This window comes from Ahaetulla prasina, chromosome 3, assembly GCF_028640845.1.
Source record: "Ahaetulla prasina isolate Xishuangbanna chromosome 3, ASM2864084v1, whole genome shotgun sequence".
Classification (NCBI taxonomy): domain Eukaryota; kingdom Metazoa; phylum Chordata; class Lepidosauria; order Squamata; family Colubridae; genus Ahaetulla; species Ahaetulla prasina.
The window spans coordinates 61,754,617-61,770,219 of NC_080541.1; the positions used below are offsets into that span (position 1 = coordinate 61,754,617).

At 37.3% G+C, this 15,603-nt stretch overlaps 1 protein-coding gene across 1 annotated transcript in view; it reads left to right on the forward strand.

Annotated features, from left to right (window-relative positions):
• Positions 1-15,304, forward strand: part of RALBP1 (ralA binding protein 1) — a 32,661-nt gene extending 17,357 nt beyond the window's left edge. The window contains exons 5-10 of the mRNA XM_058174325.1: positions 2,372-2,533; positions 3,749-3,880; positions 4,678-4,785; positions 7,375-7,496; positions 8,114-8,234; positions 10,591-15,304. Coding sequence (XP_058030308.1) covers positions 2,372-2,533; positions 3,749-3,880; positions 4,678-4,785; positions 7,375-7,496; positions 8,114-8,234; positions 10,591-10,869 — 924 coding nt within the window. The 3' untranslated portion in view covers positions 10,870-15,304. The remainder of the gene's footprint in view (positions 1-2,371; positions 2,534-3,748; positions 3,881-4,677; positions 4,786-7,374; positions 7,497-8,113; positions 8,235-10,590) is intronic.
• Positions 15,305-15,603: the final 299 nt, after the last annotated feature.

The following is a 15,603-nucleotide window of genomic DNA, read 5'->3' on the forward strand; positions in this document are numbered from 1 at the left end:
TTACGGTCACAATGGCAAACATATCCCTGAAATCGAACATGCCAGAGATTCAGATAATTCAGAACGATTGAATTAAAGAGGAACTCTGAATTAATCAACAAAAGGAACATCTACAATATAATGCAGGTGTATGTGTTGATGTTTTACTGTAGGATTGCAGCTAAACAGCTTCTATTCTTATGTTAAATTTATTATTTAGTTAAAACATTTATATAGCTATCCATCTTATAACCATCTTTGGGTGGTTCCCAATCACAAGTTAAAACAACATACAAAATCATATTAAAGTTATAAAACTTAAACTTTAAAATATTAAAATAGTCACAAGCCCTTGGTCCTTGTCCCTGAGTGGGCAGCTGCAGGAATAAAAACCTACTTGTAGTTTTACTATTTATTGCTAATAAGTAGTAAATATTACTACCAGACCAATCATTAAAAGCTCAACAGTATCTTCTAAGTCAAGGGTGTCAAACTCAATTTCATTTAGGGCCGCATCAGGGTTGTATTTGACCTTGGGGGCCTGGGTGGATGTGGCTAGGGTGGGTGTGACCAGTTTGATGTCACACATGTTGGGGGTGTCTTTGGTGGCCTGAGCACCCTACCAGTGAAAATGGGCTCCCAAGCTCCATTTTCAGCTGCAATGGCCTCCTGCAACTCTGCCAGTGAAAACGTAGCTTGGGGGGAGGGCATGTGGCCCTCCCGAGTTCCATTTTTGCTAGCAGAGGCGGGCCAGTCCTTTGCTGTTTCCAGGCAGGCCCGCAGGCCAGATCTAAGCATCCTGCGGGCCGGATCCAGCCCCTGGGCCTTGAGTTTGACGCTCCTGTTCTAAGTGAAATAGCTGTTTTATGCAATTACTGTTAATAGTTTAAAAATTATGACCAAAAAAAATGAAGCAATTTGAAAATGATATTTCACAGATTTTGTTCAAATATGTTCCCGTATGCCCAATAATTTACCTTATAATTAGATCATGGTAGACTCTAGGTATTGTATTTCTTTGATATGACTCATTACTGATGAGGTCTACAGGTAAGGATTAGTTAAATTCTTCATACCTTTACTGGGCACTTACACTCTACTCCACCTTTGTTTTTAGTAGAGCCACCTTAAATGAATGCAACGTGTTCATATGCTCTTCACTGTGGTTATTTAACTAGAGTTTCAGTATTATAAAATTGAATTCAGGCCCTTTTGGAATTTGGAGTTTTTCCAAAAACTCTATATTAAATATAGCAACATTAAAAAGTGGTTAATAGTTAAATACCGCACAGTAGATCTTTTTACCATCCTTATAGCCAGTTTTGTTACGTTTTAAGATTCCTGAGAACATAGCTGAGGATCATTGGAATATTTTATGGTGGTGAAAGGATTTAAATACTTTAAATATTTAAAGTAACTGCCATGTTAATTTAAAAATACATAATATAGTACTTCTAGACTTTTTAAAGAAGGTTACATTGGATTGAAATGTAAACAGGAAGTTTTGCAATGACTAAGATCAGTTTACTAACTTGAAACTTGTGATTGGCCTTAACCAGATTTAGTTTGAATCCTGATTAACAAACAATCATTTGAACCTGGCTCAGTCAGATTAATCACAGTTAATGTTGTGTTTTTCTGAATTTGGGTGGCATGGCAAGCTACAAAGAAGCAAAAGCAGAAACAGAAATCTTATTCAGATGGATAGAAGTATAGGGTCTCCTGCTTGATCAGGTGGTTGGATAATAAGACCTCCAAAATCCCTTCCAACTCTGTTATTCTGCTTTTTGAGATTGGTATGGAGTTTGCATGGCACTCTAAGAAGACTATAGCAGAGTTTTTCTTAACTGATACTCAGGACCACATATCCAACAAAGCAGAAGTGCTGAATAGATTGAGGCTCCAAATTAATAAGGGTTGTTTTGCAGAGGACAATCATTCGTTCCCATCTTTGGTCATATCATAGACTGTGTGTCATATCGCATGGACATTTCACATCATTCTCCATTACAAAATGGGGCAATATATGCTGAAGACAGGTGCATTTAGAAGAAACTATTGTATGTTGTTCACACAGATAGGTCAAATTCTTTGTAAGGCTCACCCAGCTTCAGCAGTTGTCTCCTGTTGTTTTGGGGCATAGATGCATGCATACATAGCCATTTCTCCTGGGACTGTCGCCATATGGCTGTGGTGCAGGACAGCTTTCTAAGTAGCTCTTAAAAGCCTTGCAAAAGATCCAGTTGTGTTAATAATCTAAAGCAATGTTTCCCAATCTTGACAACTTGAAAACATAATGCTTTAAGTGTATTTAGGAACGAATGTTTTATTATTTTGCAAGTGTCTACACAATGAATGACAATACTTCTAAAGTGGTACTGTGTCTTCTCAGATCAGCAACCGTGTCCTTTACGTGTTTTTCACTCACGTACAAGAATTCTTTGGAAATGTGGTCCTCAAGCCAGTAACAAAGCCTCTTCGTTGGTCTAACGTGGCAACCATGCCAGTATTGCCAGAAACACAGGAAAGCATTAAAGAAGAGATCCGAAGACAGGTTGGTCATCTTTGAATGATTAGAACTTTCTAAAAAATTTGATTGAGGGAATTATTTCCAATCTTTTTATCACTGATTTATACTTCTTTTTAATTGAGCGAGGTGCTAGATTTATTGTATGATGGTGACGGGAAAAAAAACTTAAGAAGATTTAAGAGAAGAGCTTACACTAATAATTTAGGTAGCCTGGACATTTTAAATTAAGGCTTGAATATATAATTTTCTCTTACATACTGTCCTCATTTAAGATTTAATTCTCTCTTGTTCCGTATAGTGCCTTGATTTTTTTCAACCAAAGTTGTATTCTTTTGTAAATTGAGGTCAAATCTCACAATGTTGCAACAAATGGCCTAATTTTCAAATTTGGGGTCTAATTAAAATATGACATATATGAACTAATTCAGTACCTCCAGTAATAGATAGAAATTGATCTTCAGGAAATTTGACTTGCTAACTTAAATTGACATATTCCATTTGTGGAAAAATAGAACTCGCTTATCAACTACTTTGTAGAGTGGATATATATCTTTTTTTTCTCCCCTTGCATAGTGGAGTGATGTACAGAAAAGTATTATAAGAGAGTAAGCAGACACACAATTAGAATACCATTGGAAGCATTGTGGAAGGATTGTGCTAGAACTGGCTATTTACCTAGTGTGGTAACAGCCCCTGAGTGTGCTACCGTGTTTTCCCGAAAATAAGACCCTATCTTAGATTTTTTTTTGAACCCTGAAATAAGGGCTTGGCGTTATTTTCAGGGAGGTCTTATTATTTTGGGGTGCGTGGAACAAGATGGGGCTCCTCTTGCCGTCTTACCTGATTTCCAACTCTGCGTTTCAATATTTTTAGGGAGGGCTTATTTTTGGGGGGAGGCTTATTTTAGCCCATGCGCTCAAAAGCCCGATTGGGCTTATTATCGGGGGATGTCTTATTTTCAGGGAAACAGGGTAGGTGCTAGTGCACTCCTTTTGATTATATTGCCTACTTATAATAATTTCTCTCCAATGAATGAAATAAAACTTGAACTCCCTTCTTGCAATCACCAGGGCCATAGTGAACATTCCAAAGGAGTGGGGGGAAAGGAAAGCTGATGTAAAATCCTAAACACAATCACAGTCATATATGTCCATTTAGCAACCAGGTTGCTGTCACAGTAATGGTAGCTAAATAAGGACTATCTGCTTATTTAATAATGTGCTTGTTTTTTAAAATCAGGAGTTTCTTTTGAATTGTTTGCACCGAGATCTTCAGGTAGGGATTAAAGATTTATCCAAAGAAGAAAGATTATGGGAAGTGCAGAGGATTTTGACAGCTCTGAAAAGGAAGCTAAGAGAAGCTAAAAGACAAGTAAGTTTGTGCTTTTCTCTTATAAAATCGTGTGGATGGTATGTTGACTGTCTAGTTTGCATCAGTATAGTTAAAATATCAGACCCCAGCAAGATAAATAGAACCATTAAATTTCTCTTTCATTTTTTTTTCCTTGAGTGCAGTGCAGAATTAAGGGGCTTTTGGTAGTTCTAATCCCACTTATTCTTTTATTAGATTTTGGTTTCACTGGTGCTTTGATTCCATTGGATAGAAAATTGAAAAGGCACTTTATCAGGACTTCTATGCCAGGTCCTAAGTGATTCTACTGTAATGTTCACATCATCTGTTGATACTAAAAAAAAATTCACAGTTTAATTTCTGTTTAAAATAGATCTACTGCACCATTGACTGTTTTTCCTATAAGTAAGCTTTAGGTTTCTGGATGTAATTTCATTTTCAGAGTTTGTTTAGATCTTTGACTTTAACTACCTTATACTACATTTACCTTGTATTTTATCAGGCATTGCCTAACTGCTTAATTAAGTTATGTTCCAGCGTGTAGGAATATTTTATAATTGCTGTACCACCTAAATCTGCTGCTGATATGCCAGCAAAAATTTATGGTCTATCAATTTTTGGAAAGTCAAAACACCCATTCTCATTCGACCACCATCTGCCTTATAAAAATAATTTGATCTGCAAATGCTACTTTAGGATGCTTGAGATAACAATATTGTAGGTAAAAACACTGCAGAAGCTGCATTTTAAATATTCTTGCATGTTAATGTATGATCTTTTGAATCGAATTATTAGTCAAGATTTTTTTTTCAATACAGGAATGTGAAACAAAGATTGCGCGAGAAATTGCTAGTCTTTCAAAGGAGGATGTTTCCAAAGAAGAAATGAATGAAAATGAAGAAGTTATAAATATTTTGCTGGCTCAGGTAGTATCTGTTGTTTAAAGTATTTTTATTCTTACTGTTTAACTTACACATTGTGAAAGTAAATTGGGGAGAATTGACTGAAAGAGATAATTTTTTCTTACAGACATTGTGTGTGTTTGTCTGTGTGTCTGTGAGTGAATGATAGATAGCTATCAATTATAATGCCAATTCTAAGTGTACCAAGGGATTTAATGACGTTCTTGGTGGTTGATATAGAAAGTATGGAATACTTATATGGAAGTATATGGAATCTCTGGAATCAGAGTTGAAAAGAGCAGCAGCGTATGTGTGTCACCACTGATTTATAACTGGAAAAGCTGGTTCTTGTATGTAAATCTGGACAATTGTCAATTCAGAATTTCAAGACCCTTTGAAATAACAAATTGGTTGCACTGATTGAGCTCCTTGTTGAATAGCATCTTACCATCTCTGCTAGTTTTTCACCATCCTGCAGCAAGCCCCTTCTATTTTTCTGTTTTCCTTAACCACCTATTCTTCCTGCTTTCCAAACACAATCCCTGAAATGCTGCAGAAGCAGCCACAATTCCTTCCCAGTTTTTCCAGATGTAATATGTGAAACTATGTCACAAACTTCCTAATTTAGGATTTCTATGTGCTTCAACTTTTTATAGACTTAGAGCTGCCAAGAGATATTTAGGAATGAAAATAAAACTACATGGGAAGTGCACCTGCACTCTTATGGTTTCATGCAGAGTGTAACAACTAGAAAAAAGTTATTTTTGTACAATCTGCAACAAATGTTTAGAAAAATATATTGAGAAATATAAGGGCATTTATACAGGTAAAACTAGAAAAATTAGAATATCATGCAAAAGTTCATTTATTTCAGTAATGCAACTTAAAAGGTGAAACTAATATATGAGATGGACTCATTACATGTAAAGTGAGATAGTTCAAACCTTGATTTGTCATAATTTTGATGATTATGGCTGATAGCTCATGAAAACCCCAAATTCACAATCTCAGAAAATTAGACTATTACATGAAAGCAATAAAACAAGGATTGTACATAGAACAATATCGGACCTCTGAAAAGTATAAGCATGCAAATGTACTCAGTACTTGGTTTGGGTCCCTTTTGCATCAGTTACTGCCTCAATGCGGCATGGCATGGATGCTATCAGCCTGTGGCACTGCTGAGATGTTATGGAAGACCAAGATGCTTCAATAGCGGCATTCAGCTCTTCTGCATTGTTCAGTCTCATGTCTCTCATCTTTCTCTTGGCAATGCCCTATAGATTCTCTATGGGGTTCAGGTCAGGCGAGTTTGCTGGCCAATCAAGCACAGTAATCCCATGGGCATTGAACCAGGTTTTAGTACTTTTGGCAGTGTGAGCAGGTGCCAAATCCTGCTGGAAAATGAAGTCAGCATCCCCATAAAGCTCATCTGTGGAAGGAAGCATGAAGTGCTCCAAAATCTCCTGGTTGACGGCTGCATTGACCCTGGACTTAATGAAGCATAGTGGACCAACACCAGCAGATGACATGGCTCCCCAAATCAACACAGATTGGAAACTTCACACTGGACTTCAAGCATCTTGCAGGGTGTGCCTCTCCATTCTTCCTCCAGACTCTGGGTCCTTGGTTTCCAAAAGTTGCTCTCATCAGAAAAGATGACTTTGGACCACTGAGCAACAGACCAGTTCTTTTTTTCTTTAGCCCAGGTAAGACACTTCTGACATTGTTTGTTGTTCAGGAGCGGCTTGAGAAGAGGAATATAACATTTGAAGTCCATGTCCAGGATCCGTCTGTGTGCTGGCTCTTGATGCACTGACTCCAGCCTCAGTCCACTCCTTGTGAAAGTCCCAAAAACTTTTGAATGGTCTTTTCTTGACAATCCTGTCCAGGATGCGGTCATCCCTGCTGCTTGTGCACCTTTTTCTTCCACACTTTTCCCTTCCACATGACTTTCTATTAATGTGCTTTGATACAGCACTTTGGGAACATCCAACTTCTTTTGCAATTACCTTTTGAGGCTTTCCCTCCTTATGGAGAGTGTCAATGATGGTTTTCTGCACAACTGTCAGGTCAGCAGTCTTTCCCATGATTGTGATTCCTACTGAACCAGACTGGGAGACCATTTAAATGCTCAGGAACCCTTTGCAGGTGTTATGGCTTAATTAGCTGATTAGGGTGGGACACTTTGAACCTAGAATATTGAACTTTTTCACAATATTCTAATTTTCTGATATTGTGAATTTGGGGTTTTCATGAGCTGTAAGCCATAATCATCAAAATTATGACAAATCAAGGCTTGAACTATCTTGCTCTGCATGTAATGAGACTATCTCATATATTAGTTTTACCTTTTAAGTTTCATTACTGAAATAAATGAACTTTTGCACAATATTCTAATTTTTCAAGTTTCACCTGTATGTACAGTGGGCATTGTATTTTCCTTCATCCCTCCCCAGAGCAACCCAGTCTTCTTTTTCTGCACATTTTCTACTTAGCTACATAAGAAGCTAGGTTTTATGACTATAGCCAAGAAAAAATAATAATGTCCTGAATCAAGATTGGTTTATCATTTCAGTAAAATTGCTCATATAATTTAATTACATTTGATAGGAGAATGAGATTTTGACAGAACAGGAAGAACTGCTAACAATGGAACAGTTTTTACGTCGACAAATTGCATCTGAAAAAGAAGAAATAGATCGTCTCCGAGCAGAAATAGCAGAAATTCAAAGGTAACCCAGCTTCTGCTTGATTAACTGGTGGGTGGAAATTGCAAGTTAGCTAATTCCAGTTAAACATTAGAAGAAAGTTCCTTACAGAGCAGGCTCTGGCTGGTAGTGACTGTCTAAGGAAGTGGTGGATTTTCCTTTCTTGAAATGGACTGAACCTGGACAGTTATTTTTTAGGGAACGTTGCAGCATAGCCTTTTCCATCTTGGCACCTTTCCCATATATTGGGATTGCAAGTCTGAGGCCGAGGTCCTTTTGTGTCGTAGAAGCACCAATAATATCTGTAGGATTTCCAGTTAGTGAAAGTGATTACAGTGGCATATTATGGATACTGAAAGGAACCAGGGCTCAGACTAGGTGATCTCCATAGTCCTTTCCAGCCAAAACTCTATGGTGCTAAACTTAACTGAATTTAAATAATATTTTAAACATTGTTTCACCAGAACAGTTACAATGGATAAACTTTTATGCCACATTGTAATTCTTTTCTATGAGCATTTAAATTCATTAAATTGTGTTTTGGAGTATATTCATTGTGTGTACATGAATGTGCTTGAAAAATGTATAGCAGACCAAGCCAAAAGTGATAGATGTTACAAAATTTACACTTGCACATCTAGTCGCCAGCATGGTCGCAGTGAAACCGAAGAATATTCTTCTGAGAGTGAGAGTGAGAGTGAAGATGAAGAAGAGTTACAGATAATCTTAGAAGATTTGCAACGGCAGAATGAAGAACTAGAGGTGAGATGGCTTTCTGTGCAGTAGATAGTCACTGAGTTCTTTATTCAGGCATGGGAAAATATGATGCAACATATGCAACAAATAAAAGTTATTTAACTTATGGAATAGCATAATTTAGAAAGTAGAAGATCCTCTACTACCACTGGTACTCATTCTGTTAAACTCTGCTATTATAACAAAATTCCATACAGAAGAGTATGGAGGCAATCTACCAGATGCTGCAAGAGCAGCGTTCCCATTTTGTCACTGGGTTGGATTAGATGAGTTTTGTGGCAAATCTCCACATTTATTGTTCTGTGACCAGTGTGGGGTAGACAACATAATATTATCTCTTGCTATATCAAGGCAGACCATCTATCCTGCCCAGACCTAGTTCTGTTTTTTTATACTGAGCTTGGTTAGATGGAAGTTTCTCAGACTTACCTGGAGATGACATGGATGCCAATACTTAGGTAAACATTACACAGTTTACTAAGCAGGCAAGATTTATTATTATTAAAAAATATTATGAATAAATAGTTTGAGTTAAGAAATATTCAATAGATTTCCATTTAACCTTATATGTGAAGATCTCTGTTTATCAGTAGATTTGCAGGGCAGAAACTTGCATCAGGGAAAGAAACCAGTTTGATTCACAGTTGCTTTTTAAGCAGACTGGTAAATGCAAAATAGCATCAACACTTTTCAGGATCAAACCATTGTGGATAATTTTAAAAGAACAAAAAAAGAGAACATAATAGGAAAAACTCTTCTGTATGGAATTTTGTTATAATAGCAGAGTTTAACAGAATGAGTACCAGTGGTAGAACAAGAAGAGAAATGATACTTTTAAGTGTTGAGTAAAAACTGATTTTTTTTTACATTTAATCCAACAGTAAAACAGGAAATTTAAAAATAGGAAAAAATGGTCAGTTGAAACTAAAGTACTGAACTGTATTATTTTCACACAAATAGAGCAAATTAATTGTTCACAATTTAGACAGTCTTATATTTGCTCTGATGCAGTCATTTTATAAATAAAAAAAGCTATAAGTCAATGTGAATGTGACATTCTCGTAGTCCACAATGATTTTGTAGTAGAGTTGTCATCTAGACAGATACTTGATGGAAAAGCTCACCATTAAGACTAAGATTGGCTCCTGCAATACTCTCCATGCAGTTTATTATGTTATTTAAGAACCAAAATATATTTCTCAGCATTCTGGTTTTGAAATTCTCATTTTAAAATCAATAGTGTTGCTGGGCAATGAAATGTAATAAAACAAAAATAATTGAATGAGTATGATAATTTTTTAAATTTGTACCAGCCTGTTTTCCATGCTATCCCTTTTCTTTCTTGGAAGTTTTTTTCTCTCTAAAGGACATTGTGGAAGTGTGCCAACACTGATCCATGTTACCCATGCAGGACGTTTCATCAGATTTCTGTGGGTTTCCTGGTTAAGCTTCTCATTAAAAAAGTTTTCCTGTCTTTCCAATAAAGGCATTTCATGTTGCTTCTCTACTGTTTAATAAAATCTTCCATTTAGGTGAAATACAGAATATTGTTCTGACAGAGGTTTCCTATTTCAGTAACCAAAATAATTATTTTCTTCGATTCTTAGAATTTTCTGTGTCACAGAAAATCTGAACGCTGTCCAGAAATAAACTCTGCAATTTAACTTCTTCAAATTGGCAGCAAAAGCAATACATAGAAATATATAATACGCAAAAACAATGACACTACTTTGTAGAATGCTTAATTTTTTTCAACAATCTTTACCACAGCCTGAAAAACTGATCAACATTATTGCCTCCTTATTTATAGCTGGAAAGAAAGCTAAGGGAGAACTATTAAACTAGACCTTGGTAGTTTGCAGATGTGCCTTTACATTTCTTAAGATTTAACCCCTCTTGGGGTTGACATGGATGTGACAGTGAAAGTTTGTGAGTTTAATGGCTAAGGTGTGATGTGTACTGGGCAACCACTATCCTATTAATCACATCTGTTTTCACCTATGTTGAGTGATAAATTCCCCAATAAAAGTACAAATAAAAATTTCTTTTTAAGTACATTTCAGAAATGAATATATATGAATACATAATTAACAGTTCCCAAGACCTAGGAGGAAGGCTGGGGGAAGGAGGCACATATTTTATGTTACCTTTGAATCTGCCATTGTAAATTGCTCACTTCTGCTAGGGCTGGATTTTCCAAGTGCCTCCTTTCTTGTTTTGTTCTGCCTGATGAGACCCCGTTTGTCTCCCTTCCAAGAGAGAGCTGCAGTGAGGAATACCTTATTAATGATTCATTAGTTCCATCAGTAGCTGGCTGTGTATAAAGCTCAAGTGATCCTTTTTCCCCTTTTGCTGGATCAAGGTTAAGAATAACCATCTGAACCAAGCAATTCACGAGGAGCGCGAGGCCATCATTGAACTGCGAGTACAGCTTCGCCTCTTGCAGATGCAGCGAGCCAAAACGGAGCAGCAGGTGCAGGAAGAGGAAGAGCTTGAGAAACGAGGGGGCCCGATGCAGCAGCAGCCGCCCCTGCCAAGAGACAGTGTCCCAGAGACAAAAGCTATGAAAGAGCAGCCAAAGGCAATCCAGGAGTCAGTAAAGCCATCTCCAAGCAAGGACAGAAAAGAAACTCCAATTTAATTGGATTTCTGAGCATTTGGATTCTTGCCTGTGCAAAGCCAGGACTGTGCAACTTACTGTAAATCTATGGCCTGTACATTCTGTAAATATTTTCTCTTTTACATTCTGGGGGTATTTTGTCCCCATCCTATGTGTGGCTTCTGCCTATCAGGCTCAGGTTACTTGGAAAGAGAAAGCAGAGAGAGAGAGATGGCAGGAGGGGGCAGCTCTCTAGTTACTCAGCCTTGTCAGACATTAGCTTTGGCTGATCTTTGGGAATTGAGGGGATGATGGTGCATTTTAGAACGATTACATACTCACTCTGAAGCAGACTTTCAAATTCTCTCATGCATTATCTGTCCAAGGGCTACTTCATACGAGATATTTCATTGCACGGATGTAGGAAAAAGTACATACTCGGCTGGGCATATAGCAATATGTCTGGTAATTCTTGACCACCAGAAATTTCAGGTAGAGAAGGTTGCGTTTCCCCCTCCCCCAAATCTCTCCATTTGGTTATCTTTCTGGCCACACATGCAGATGACCATGTTTTTCTCTGACAAGCACCGAAACCAACAGGTTAACAGAGGAGGGGCGAACACTGCACAACCCCTCTGTATGCCATTTGCGGGTAGCCTAATTTAAAAGGAAGTTTGGTAAGAAGCATTTCCATTCTGGTCTTGAAAAGGAACTTCCTAGAAATGGCTTTTATGACGGTATTTACAAGGCTGATACGTCGCTACTCAGTGCAGTTGTCTGTTAAGTGTTTATAAAGAAGCCACACTTGACACAGCAAAATAGATGTTTGCAAGTATGTTCCACAATGGTCCATGCCTTTCTGCGTGGGGGTAAAGTAATTGTATGAAAAGTGGCTGTTGGTTAAGAATGGGGAGATCCAATCCATATCCCATTCATTTATTTGCTTTGTAATTTTTTTGCTCTCGTTCCTCATAATTGTTTTTATTCACTCTTACTTGTGCCTTTCAGTAACAAAGGAGCTTTACAAAATAGATGTGCCCGAAACGATGGAATCTTCAAAACTTTCGTATTATGTAACATGTTTTCATCTGACTTTTTTAAAGCTTTATGAAAGTACATGTGAAATTAAAATGAAAAGATAAGCACATATCCATAAATCCACTATGAATTCTTGAACCTTGTCAATGCAGTTATATGTAGAACAGATTCCTAGGGTTGCCAATTAATTAGAGAATGGAAACGTTTTGTAGGTTTTATAGCAAACCTCATAATGCTGACCTTTTTTAATTTCTTTTGATAATTTAAAGAAATTAGTGAATGTTGTTGATTATCAAGGTCCCATGATTTAAGAAAAGGAGTTGGAGGTGATTTTTTTGCACTCTTTCTTTGGTGGATTGAGAGCACTTTGTGCAACATAAGTGCAAGCCTCTCCATCAGGATCTTGGAACTGGGGTGAATGATAAGAAGGAATCTCAACCATTTTAGTGGGTTTGAAAGAAGTATTACATTCAGAAAGGGCTTCATAATTGTTCTAGAACTTGTACCAGTTTTTGGTACACATTGGAAAGTGTGTTGCAAGTGCTTTGGTGGTCCTCTCAAGCACAATGCAATGGAGGGAAGAAGGTCCATCCCCAAGCCCTTCCGGGCATTTTCTTAAAGGCAATAGGGGAGTGTATTTGTGATCTTTTGTGTGCTTAAAAGAGGGTGATTCCAATAAATAAAAAAGCTGGTAATATATACCCATAAATTTGTGGTGGAAATGTTCAGCTGCCTTATGCTTAATTAGTTACCATTGCCAGCAGTGAATTCTTATAATAAATTGTGGCTTTTCAGAGCCACATCATTTAAAATCCCAATTCAATTTGAAGCGGTTGATGTTAATTGAACTCTATAGGGTGCCTGTAGCTTATTTAGTTTCTGTCTATAATATTTATTTTTTATGTGGTGGGTGGGGTTGGGGTTTTTATTTTTGTTTTTTGCCTATTGCACTGTTGTGAATCATTGGCCATGATTTAATGTTTGTACAAATGACACTGAGATGCGCATTCTAAAGAACAACTTTTTTTTAAACTTAAAAGAAAATGTATGGAGATTGGTTAAATGACAGTTGTAGGTAATTTTTTTTTTGGCCTGTTAAATACATTTTATATTTCTGACAGTATTTAAACCTTTTTGTTTTGAATTCATACTAATTTCTATTAAATTGTCAAACTTTTATAATCAATATTCATCAAATATTTTGATATTGGCTAATTTTTGTTTGTCAAGAACATGTTAATCAAGAAAATAAATTTAACAGCCACGTGCTAATGGTTTTATTGAATTAAAAATGTTAAGATTCACACATAAATTCTCTGGTCCACATTAAAACCCTGATGTGGTAATAACCAACTGAACCTATGAAAAATATTTGTATTAAATAAATGCAATTCTACAGAAAAACCAAAAGGACAGCAGATTGTGGTTCTTTCTGACTCACATTTCTGGATAGTACTGTATGATTCTTCAATCTAATCAAGAATCGGAATCACTATGGCAGAAAATGGCTAACTAATGAGGGAAGGCAGTTGAAAAAAATCCTCTTAGGATGCAAATTGTTGGCAAATTAAAAGTTTTGAGTGCAAAGCATTTCTGGAATGTTCACAACCTGATTTGAACTTAACTCATTGTAAACTCAAACTGTTCTGAATTCCAAATGTTTTTATCCACCCTAATGAAGAGAAAGTAGCTCGGCAATGAGACCTAAATTTCTATTCATCCCCACTTCTTTTAGATTAGTAGATGCAAAGTTTACCTATCTACGCTGCAAAGTCAAGTGCCTTGCTGCTCACTTCTGCGACCCTACACTGGTTTATGTTGCCTGAAAGCAGAATCTGTTTTCCCTATTTCATGTACTACTTTCATCATAGCAGAATGAGCTGGAAGAGAACACAATCTCGCTGTTTGTTTCAGTTTCTGAAGGTAGCCCCATGTTTTCATTAGGGACTTCTTATAGCATGGAAAATAATTAATTCCCCCATGTCATTCATTCTTCAGTGTATTCAGTGTTCCAACTCTGTTTTAAGCAGGTATTAAGTAAGCAAATGTTTACTATTTTTAAAGAAAGTCATTTGCTTATCCGATTCTTAAGTATCTTTTCCCATTGACTGAAGAAAGGAAATTGGTATGTTTCATATATAATACTGCACAAGGAAAATACCAACATACATACGTATTCAAGTTCCATTAAGAGAGCTAGAGTAAGAGTTCTCTTCAGTTGGTTGAAAAACAGAAAATTGGATGCAAAGATTAAATGTATGTTATATGACAATTTAATACGGGTCTGATTAGAATGCCATACATCGTTGGAAATTAAGCTTGCTTACCACTTCCACATATCCATTCTTGCTGATGGTCCTAATTTGAGAAGCAGCTATGAAACTTGGAAACAACTTTTTCTTACATATTTTTTGGGTTAAAAAAATACAAAATATGGTCATAAGGCCAGCTCCTAAGGAACTATGTGAAACTTGTGTTCTGCTAACTGTTCAAAAAAAGGAGCCATAGCAGGGAAAAATAGCAATTTCAAAACTAGAAGACAACAGTTAGAATGCTTGGTTTGGATGCATTGATTAAAAAATGCCAGTCAAAATTGTAAGTTACATAAAAGGAAACCTGCTTCAGAAGAATCATGATTTCTGCTGAGGAATTATTTTGTTAAAATATTTTAAGGATTTGGATGAAATTACACTTTCAGGGCACTTTTGAAATTAAACAAGGATTCCTGAAGACTAGGTACTTATGAGTCAAATGTTATGATAAATGCAATAAATAAAGAATATAAATAGACTATATTCTCACAATATAGTGAAAAAATGGGGTTTGTCATGCCCCCCTCGGAGTCTGAATCTAGGGGTGGGGTGGGGTGTTCCAGATGAGCTGGAACAAGAACTGATGGATGGAGAGGCCTGCTCTGTTGGCCTTGGAGGAAATTGGGGAAGGGCAGTCAGTCCAGGCAAGGCTTTTCTGAATTAGTAAGGCCTGCAGTCAGGGAGCGCTCAGAAGAGCAAAGACTAACCCCCCTCCTGATCCGAGAGCAAGGAAGGGAGACAGTGAGATAGATTGGGTGTCCCGCCCCCTTTCACAAGACACACCTGGGGACTGAGATGTAAGGAGGTGCCGGTGGGAGGGGCATTTGTTGGGAACAAGCGTTGAATCTGTGGAGCCTTACGTGCACTTGTCAAAGCCTGGAGATTGCTGTACTCTTATCTTGTGGGGCTTGCCAGTTTGACTGCTTCGCTGAACTTCTTTGGTTACTGTTTAGCTAACCTGGTTTATCAGATTGCTGGCCCTGGTTGCTGTTCAATTAACCTGGCTTACTGGACTACTTGCAGCCAGAGGCTTCTGAAGGTGCATGTGAGAGCTTTGCTCCAGGACTTGTAGCGAATGTGGGAACGTTTGGAGGCACAGTTGGAGCAATAAAGGGCAGTTAGACCTGTTCTCTGGTTGTGTTGCTTTTGTGCCATGCCCTGGGTCATCACAGGCTTCAGTAGGACTAAGGCGATTTTCAATTTGGATATAAAAGATGTTACAAATAAACACATCCCAGGATGTTGCAGGATCCGATTTGAGTCGGTTTTGTCTTCCAAGCTTTCGGACTTGGGCTGGAGCCTATCTTCAGGGAACTTCCTCTAGCAGTGTGTGTGCTTTGGGCTGGTACGTGTGCAATATTGATATGGTGCCTGTTATATGTGGCTTTTTAAGATGTTAATTGGATTGGATCAACATCTAAAAAAG